The sequence below is a fragment of the Nansenia antarctica genome (assembly GCF_963989245.1).
Source record: "Nansenia antarctica genome assembly, chromosome: 12".
Lineage (NCBI taxonomy): Eukaryota > Metazoa > Chordata > Actinopteri > Argentiniformes > Microstomatidae > Nansenia > Nansenia antarctica.
The window spans coordinates 16173979-16183853 of NC_137682.1; the positions used below are offsets into that span (position 1 = coordinate 16173979).

The following is a 9875-nucleotide window of genomic DNA, read 5'->3' on the forward strand; positions in this document are numbered from 1 at the left end:
GTCCTGTAAGCATTCTTCATAGACGGAAGTAAATGTCTGTAACCTGAATGCTGTAACAATAACACTCCTAAGTAAACAGTGTAAGGTCATCTGTGTGCGTGACACTCCTATGAAAACAAAGAAGAATGGAAAACGTCATCAATGGTATTTGAACTGCTCTGACTCCTGCATAGTTTTCCACAATGAGCTGACTTCACCAAGCCCATACCAAAACAAATTAAGTGACGTAAACATTTGGGCATTAATTATCCATGAGTCTCTCGCAAAAAAATACAATAACATTTAAAATAAATAAATAAATAAAAACAAAAAACACGTCCAAACTTTGCAGCTGGTGCAAATGCTTAATGAATCTGGCCATAAGATTGTATTGACAAACAGCATGTTTGTGTACATGTCCAATACAAGAAATCCTGATATTCAGATGAATTTCAAATTTGGGTGGTTTTATAACCTGGCAACTGCACAGGAGTCGGCCCAACAGCCACACCAGGACACACTGGACATAGGCGTCACACTGGTCAGGGACCTCCCCTGTCTCGTCATGGGGGACTCGTAGGAAGGAGCCACATGCCTAGCGCCAGGGGCTGTGGGGGCCCCAGAGTAAAATATTCCATCCGCACCTGGATTTGATGGAACTATGGGTAACCCATGAGAGGTCCAATTTACATTTGGCCCCGGTTCAGGGCTTGGTCCCGAACATGATTCAGCCACGATTCATGGTGCTAGTGCACCCTACATAGCAAGTCTACATGGCTTCAAGTGGAAAGCGAATAAGGGTTGGCTTCAGAAGCGTGGAGTATGTCTTTTCAATGTTCCACTCCCACAGCCCTAGTTCTTGCCTTTGGTGACCGTCGACTGTGAGATGTTGCAAGACTGCTTTGTTGCTATCCAACAGCCCCCCACTCCCCCCTCTCACTGTATAGTGGAGGTGTACAGTTTTAAAAGCCTGCAGTTTTCTTTGGGTGTCTGGGTGCATTCCACTACAGGAATTGCTATGTCTTGAGCTCTGATCAAGGGCATCTCTGTTTCTGAGATTTGTGCTGCAGCCAGTTGGGCTCCCCCTCTCACTTTCATGAAATTCTACCGCCTAGATGTGGCGCTGGAACTCAGTAGGGAGAACCGGGTACATTCCCATGTACTCACTGAGGCTTTCTGTATGGGCTTTGGCAATCGGGGAGTTGTGCAAATGTCCCATAGTGAGATGTCGAACCGAGTCGACTGAAAGTGAACTTTGGGTTTTTGTATGTAACCCCGGTTCTCTGAACGAGATAAGGGAAACATCTCACCAGATTGACCGCCTTCTAAAGGCTTGTGAAGAGGTGGTTCACAGAATTAAATGGTCGTGCATTGCAGTAGCCTTTATAGGCTGGGCTAGGCTGGGGTCAGCCATGCAAAGTGCTCCCACCCTGTTCCAGGCGTGATTGAATAGGGTTTCAGCAAATAGGATACGCAAGGGTGCACATCCCATAGTGAGATGTCTCCCTCATCTACTTCAGAGAAGCGGGGTTACATACCATAACCCAACGTTTTTTATTCTTGGGCTGCATTTGATTAAACACCCCTGCATATAGGCCTAGACTGAAAAGTCATCTGTACTTACCATCTAGTGAACGACAAAGAAAAACAGCAAAAAAACAGGCTTTTGGCAATCAAGTCCCCAATCCAAGCATTTGAATCTTGCAGACTATGAACCCAACACGTGTGGAGTGTTGAATACAAGGTAGGAAATAATTTCAGTTTGATGAATGCACCACTGGATGTCTGGATTATGTGGGATGTATTGTGCTCATAATTTGCTGGTTATAAATCTCCACTGCTGGAGAGATATGTTTAGGTGGCTAACTAAACACACTCTGTTAAATGTTACTAGTTTCTAGACTAGCCAGCACTAGTACATACTGTAGCCAGCTAATATTAGACTTGTGTTGTGTGAGATATTGCTAGCAATTTATGATGAGATATGTTACTAGCTACAAATGCAGCTTGGTGAAGATAAAATCTGTTGCTGTAGCTAACTATACTTCACTGGATCCGTCACTGATATGGTCGTTGTTATGTTGGGACAATATAAAAGGAGGAAAACGTATAGTTTCCAGCAGGAAGAAATTAGGACAACCCCACATTTATGCAACTGATTAGAACATCATTAGAGAGGATTTTGGAGGAGCCTGTTATTTAAACCTCCGACATTTAGTTTGGTTTGCTCTTGATTGTTGAAGTGAATGGTATAACCATGGCGAGATCAAAAGTGCTCTCTGAGACCTTCAGGAAGAAGGTTGTAGATGTGTATGAGTCTGGGAAACAATTAGACATCAGCCATTCCACTGTCTGGTAAATAATTTACAAGTGGAGAACATGTAAAACAACTGCCAACATGGCCAGGCCAGGCCATCCTAGCAAGTTCAGCCCAAGAGCAGAGATGCTAAAAGAAGTCTCCAACAATGCTAAAATGTAATCACACGACCTACAGGTAGTGTGCAAGGAGGAAACCCTTGCTGTAAAAAAAAAAAACATCAGGGTAAGACTAAAAGTTTGCCAGAGAACACCTAGACACACACTGTGACTACTGGAACTTTGGACAATTGAATCCAAAGTTCAATTATTTGGCCCAGTAACAGAAGACTTGTTTGGCATAAACCAAAGACAAGAAACACAAGGACCCCATACCAACTGTGAAGCATGGGGGTGGATATGTCATGGTTTTGGACTGCTTTATGGCAGAATTCTTTATTGTATCAGAGGGTGCTTGAGGAACATGTGAGACCATCTGTCCAACATTTTGTGCATTTATGTGGACCATGCAACATGACAAAAACCCAAAACAGACCTAAAACATTCCAGTCAATCCACCAAGAAATGGCTTAAAAGAAAGAAATGGAGAGTTCTGGAATGGTAAAAGTCAAAGTCAAAGCCCGGATCTTAATCCTATTGAGATGCTGTGGAGTGGTTTTAAATGGGCTGTGCATACAAGACAGCCCTCAAACCTCACATAGCAGAAAGAATTCTGCATGGAGGAGTGGAAAAACTTTCTCTCAGTCAGAGACTGGTAGACAGTTATAGGAAACGTTTAATTGAAGTCATTTCAGCCAAGGGGGGCATTAGGACATAGGGTGTCGCCGACTCTTTGAGTATTTGTTCCTGCCCTCGTGTTGCTGAAGCAGCATGACCAGTATGAACGAGGCTATGACATATCTCAACAGGAACAAATAAGTGACAAGAGTTGGCGACAGAATACAAACACAACCCTCACAACAGAGTTCCACCCTCCACCACCACCACTCTCCTCCCCATCCTCCAACCCCCTCCCACCCCACCCTCCACCTCCTCCCCATCCTACAGCCTCCCCCCCTCCCCTGGAGGGAAGCTGGTGTATTTCCTCCCCTCCTTTATCTGAAGGAAGTGCCAGAATAAGCAGCAGCATGTGAACACCTTTTCCACTGGCTGATTAACACTGCTCTGCAGAAGGACGCTTCACTGTGCCCTGGAGGGGAACACTTTTTTGAGACACCATGAAGACTATCAGGATAGCCTTCCTCCTCCTCGCCTTCGTCCTGCTCCTCACTACAGGTACAGAAATACGTCAAATCCTCATTATCCGAGAGTATTAGAGATTAGTCTGTTAAATGAGTGCAGGAGAGACTGCAGGAGACGGCATACAGTATGGTATGGACAAAGGATCAGCCAGAAATACCAAAAACCTGAACTCAATCAGTGTGTGTGTGTGTGTGTGTGCGTATGTGTGAAAGGCTGTAACCCACTATTGGATGGATAAGAACATTTATTAGCCTGTCTTATTTAAAGCTCTGAAGTGAGGGGTATCACCATGGCGAGATCAAAGAAAAGAAAAGATCGGAATCAGAATCAGAAAGATGGTTTTAGATGCGTATGAGTCTGGGAGGGATGTAAAAGATCTCTAAACCATTAGAAATCAGCCATTCCACTGTCCGGAAAATAATTCCAAGTTGAGGACATTTAAAACAACTACCAACATGGCCAGGTCAGGCCGTCCTAGCAAGTTCAGCCCAAGAGCAGACCGCAAGATGCTTAGGCAATATAGATACCTGAGTAACATGCACCTCTTTTTTAGACTGAGGTACATGTATACATGGTATTCTGTACCCTGTGTCCTTGTATTTCACTTCCTGTTGTTCTTTTGTTTTGTTTTCTGTTGTTTCTTTTCTTTCTGTTTTGTTTTTAACTGTATTTTACTGTGTCTTTTGCCCTGTGAGGTGTCCTTGGGTGTTTTGAAAGGCGGCATACAAATAAAAAGTATTATTGTTATTTATTATTATTCCTAAGTAACTTAGTAAAGTAGTGGTTTTAGCGGTTGTATTTAAATACCATGTTCATTGGGCTTTTGTGTTTGTGCAAAAAAAGAGGACCAAAACGCCTTACGGCACAACATGAATCCAGACTGGCAACTGTAATCATAAAGTTATCATGATATCCAGATCAGCGTGTCTGGGAGTCAGTCCAAGAGACACTCTTACACTTTGAACATTGCTCCAGGGACATCATGTCTAAGTGTGTTTTTCCGTTTGTCCTAGCATGAGATAAGTGCATCATTTTTATGTGTGTGTGGGATGGGAACCACATGTAGCCTACTGTCCTGTCTTTGGTAGACATAGGGTCTGAGGCTGATCAAAGGCTGTATTTTGTCTCCCTATAGGAGAACTGAGTAGGTTGAGTAGATGGGCTCTCAATCGCATAGTGAATATTATGTGTAGTGTGTAGCTAAAACAGTGACCAGGATTTCTTAATTGCATATATTATATTATATTATATTATTGCATTATACATAATCAATTGTGCCTTGAAATGTGAACAAGGTTTAGACATCTCAAAATATCTAATATGATAACAATCATTATATGTATGAAGCCAATTATAATGCATTATGCAGATGCATTATTAGGAACTGGAAAATGGGTGCATTAACCTCATTGTTTCTCAGGAAGCTTGTGTGTAGGACTCTCCATAATTATGCCATACACTCCAATTGCTAATATTCAGAATTCAAGCTGTGAAATTGAAGTTTTTGAACACCTGAAATAGTCTATATTCATAGCTCTGTGTGAGAAGTAAAACTAAGCAAACGAAAACCAGAAAACTGGCGATAAAAACAAACAAAAAATATGTCTATTTTAATTATTGGCATCGTCATTGACTTAACATCACTTATATCAGGTTTTATGAGCAACCTATTTTCAGACATTATAATGCATCTGGCCACATCTATTACCAAGACTAAATCACAAATATTGTTTTTATTATTATTATTATTATTATTAAAATATTGACCTGCAGGGTCAGGGCAAACAAATTAATGTGGCTTCTTGGCTGGTGGAAAAGAAAAAGAGGGAGGCTGTTGATTGTTTCATTTGCTTGAGCGCGGCCGGGCACGAATCCAAGAGTACTGTTCCGCTCTGCCCGGTGATTGGAGCTGCAGATAGGCAGTGGGAACCAAACTACTCCGTCTCTCACAGAGAAGCGTCATTGTCCTCACAGAGAAATGTACCAATCGGCCACAAATCTGGCTTCCAGCGCCAATCTACCATAAACATCTCAAGGAAACACCCAAGCCATGTTTTTCCAGCACATTACTTTGCCACTAGATATATCACAGAAGAATGTGAAGGAGATAGGAAGCAGGAAAAAGTGTGATTGTAGGGAAAGTTGCTTCTCATCTTCAGCAGACAATATTTTACATTTTACCATGGCAGCAGGGACAAGCCAGAAAAAGATGATTAGACTAAAAAAGATTGTTCTTATCATGGAGAATGGACTAAAAATGAAATGTGTTACCAGTCAATCATATGTATGTATTTTATATGGGCAGTAGCGTTGTCAATTGTCCTCTATTTGGATTGCTTTAGTGACAACTGTGACAGGGGTTACACTTTGGGGTAAATTTGTGGACAGTGGTGGAGATGAATCAGCTTTCACTGTCGATCAGGAGGAGGCTTTCACAAGACAAGATGCAGCTGTGGTCGGTGGCTCAAGCAGGGGTCTGGTCTTGGGTTACACGTTGTGTGAAGCTCAGCAGCCGTCTCCGACTGGAGCGAAGACAGGAAACCCTGTGTGGCCCTTTGGCTGTAGGGGCCAGGGGACAACAATACTCTGGCTGGGACAGGATGCAGCCTTTCACGGGTCTCTGGGCCCAAGCAAAGGATATCCACCTCAGTGTCAGAGACAGGCCGCCTTCTCATTGTGAATCATCACAATCTGACACTTTAAAAGAGATGCATGGCAGACAGACCCCTGGCCTTTCAAACCGTGCCAAACAGGAATCACCAAAATATCAAGCCGACCCTTGGATCTAAAAGGGACAATTTTGAGGATATGTTTTACCCAGAGAGAGCAAAGGTGACTTTTGATGTGTGATGAAGTGACCACTTTTAAGTGCTCTGACCCTAGATTAAGATGTCTGATTGGAATGTAAAATGTTTCAATGTTCAAGTTTATAAATCTATATCAATGATTGTGGTAATGAATACAATTACAATTTCTCTGGGGATGAGGTATAATATGATACTCAACTCTGGGACGTTAACATTTAATTATGATCTAAAAGCGACATAATAATTGTTGGTAATAGTTAATTATAATTACGGTCTTTGTTATGTAACTTACCTACTTTTGTTTGTCTCACAGTGCAATCAGAAGTAGCTGAAGAATCTGATGCAGATAAAGGTATATCATGGATTATTCATTTATCTCAAGAACATCCATTGCAAAAGATACACTTTGTTACCCTGTTAGCTATTCAGCTGTTTTGAAAGTTTTGGTGTCTGTCATCAGAGCACCCACTTCTACTGAACGTCCTGCCAACCAAGTCAACTCAGATATCACTATATCCACCATAGCTCCCACCACGACTATCACCACCATCAAGATAACTCCCACCACCATCACCACCGTGGACCAAAACAATTCTTTGTTCTGTAACTTACCTACTTTTGTTTGTCTCACAGCGAAATCAGAAGTAACAGGGTCTGATGCAGATAAAGGTATATCATTGATTATTATAACATTATTATTGCAACATCCATTGCAAAATATACACTTTGTTACCCTGTTAAGCTATTCAGCTGTTTTGAAGGTTTGGGTTTCTGTCATGGCAGCACCCGCTTATATCTGAGTTGAAGGCATTAGCTCTTCTGTGTCAGGCATGAAAAACATATTTAGCTGCATGGCAGGTGAACTAATACAAATAATTAACACTTCCCTTTCATCAGGAATCTTCCCTGAAGCCCTGAAAACTGCAGATATTAAGCCTCTACTAAAAAAGAATGGCCTAGACCCATTTGTACTAAACAACTACAGACCCATATCAAACCTTCCCTGTTCAGGAAAAATTATTGAAATGGTTGCTCACGAACAACTTAGCAATTATTTGACCCTAAATGATCTCTTTGATGACTTTCAATCAGGCATTCGCCCCCTACATAGCACTGAAACGGCCCTTATTAAGGTCTTTAATGACATTCGCGTAAACACAGACTCCGGAACAATCTCAGTTTTGATACTACTAGATCTTAGTGCTGCCTTTGACACTGTAGACCACGACATTCTAATAGATAGACTAAAAACCTGGGTAGGACTTTCAGGCACTGCCCTAAACTGGTTTAGATCCTACCTACAGGACAGAAGCTACTATGTCTCCATTGGCATCTTTGTATCTGACCAAATTAAAATGACATGTGGGGTTCCCCAAGGGTCAATCCTTGGCCCCCTTCTATTCAATCTCTAAATGCTTCCATTGGGACACATCATAAAAAAGAACAAAATTGCCTACCACAACTATGCGGATGACACTCAAATCTACATAGCCCTCTCACCGAACGACTATAGTCCCATTGACAATCTCTGTAATTGCATTGAGCAAATAAATGCCTGGATGACACAAAACTTCCTCCAACTAAACAAGGACAAAACAGAGATAATTGTATTCGGTGCACCTGACAAAAGATCGAAAGTCAGTGCAAAACTTGATTCTCTCTCTCTTCAAACAAAAAAACTGGTCAGAAATCTTGGTGTAATTCTAGACTCCGATCTAAACTTCAACAGCCACTTAAACTCGATAACTAAATCAGCCTACTATCACCTGAAAAACATAACAAGAATGAGAGGTTTCATGTCCAAGCAAGACCTTGAAAAACTCATCCATGCATTTGTTTCGAGTAGACTTGATTATTGTAATGGTCTACTAACAGGCCTATCTAAAGGAGCTGTTCGTAAATTGCAGCTCATCCAAAACGCCGCTGCTAGGGTCCTAACAAAAATAAAGAAATTTGAACATATTACACCAATCCTGAGATCTGCACTGGCTACCAGTCTCTCTGAGAATTGAATTCAAAATCGTCCTAATTACATACAAATCACAAAATGGTCTTGGACCAAAATACATATCAGATCTCCTCCCACACTATATTCCCGCAGGGTCCCTAAGGTCAGCTGAGACTAATCAGCTAATAATTCCAAGAGTAAAAACAAAACAGGGTGCAGCAGCTTTCAGTCACGCTGCTGCATGCTCCTGGAACAAACTCCCTGAAGAAATCAAACAGGCCCAAACCCTTAAAACATTTAAATCTAAGCTAAAAGCCCTCATGTTTTGCACCAGTTATGATTAAACACAAACACTTCTATCAATGTCTTTTTTCCATTAACTATTGTCTTATTAAATGTTTTATCTATTTACTTAATATCTATATTTGCTCTTATTCATTGTAATTGTTATTTTCTTACTATGTTTCTCTTGCTGTATTTTTAAATAATGTATGTAAAGCACTTTGAATTGCCCCTGTTGTCTGAAATGTGCTATACAAATAAACTTGCCTTGCCTTGCCTTACTGAACGTCCTGCCAAACAAATCAACTCAGATATCAATATATCCACCACGACTGTCACCACCATCAACATAACTCCCACCACCATCACCACCGTGGACCAAAACAATTCTTTGTTATGTAACTTACCTACTTTTGTTTGTCTCACAGCGAAATCAGAAGTAACAGGATCTGATGCAGATAAAGGTATATCATTGATTATTGTAACATCATTAAGGAATTATTCATTTATCTCAAGAACAACCATTGCAAAAGATACACTTTGTTACCCTGTTAGCTATTCAGCTGTTTTGAAAGTTTTGGTGTCTGTCATCACAGCACCCACTTCTACTGAACGTCCTGGCAACCAAGTCAACTCAGATATCAATATATCCACCATAGCTCCCACCACGACGTTCACCACCATCAACATAACTCCCACCACCATCACCACTGTGGACCAAAACAATTATTTGTTATGTAACTTACCTACTTTTGTTTGTCTCACAGCGCAATCAGAAGTAGCGGGGTCTGATGCAGTTAAAGGTATATCATTGATTATTGTAATATTATTCCAGAGTTATTAATTTATCTCAAGAACAACCATCACCACCATCACCACTGTAAACCAAAACAATTATTTGTTATGTAACTTACCTTACCTTACCTTTTTTTGCATTTGTTTTTGTTCATTTGTTCATACATGTGAAAAAAAGCATAAACGCACCTACTGTAACGCTAAAGCAAATTCCTATATGTGTCAAGCATAATGGCAATAAACGTTATCTGAATCTGAATCTGAATCTGAACCTACTTTTGTTTGTCTCACAGCACAATCAGAAGTAGCAGGGTCTGATGCAGATAAAGGTATATCATTGATTATTGTAACATTATTCTGGAGTTATTCATTTATCTCAAGAACAACCATTGCAAAAGATAGATTTGGTTTCTGTCATCACAGCTGTCATCACAGCTCCTACTGAACGTCCTGCCAACCAAGTCAACGCCACCATAGCTCCCATCACGACTAACACCACCATCTCT

General features: G+C 41.0%; 1 protein-coding gene across 4 annotated transcripts in view; it reads left to right on the top strand.

The window, feature by feature from the left end:
• The first annotated feature begins 3457 nt into the window (after positions 1-3457).
• LOC308168425 (uncharacterized protein) overlaps positions 3458-9875 on the top strand; it is a 218669-nt gene continuing 212251 nt past the window's right edge. For 3 of the 4 annotated variants that reach the window (XR_013937731.1, XM_080543006.1, XM_080543007.1), the window contains exons 1-4: positions 3458-3570; positions 6658-6696; positions 6978-7013; positions 9003-9038. Coding sequence is in view for 3 of the 4 variants with exons in the window: in XM_080543006.1 (XP_080399132.1) it covers positions 3513-3570; positions 6658-6696; positions 6978-7013; positions 9003-9038 (169 nt within the window). In the remaining variant the exon portion in view is untranslated. The remainder of the gene's footprint in view (positions 3571-6657; positions 6697-6977; positions 7014-9002; positions 9039-9875) is intronic. The other variant, XM_080543009.1, reaches the window with a different exon arrangement.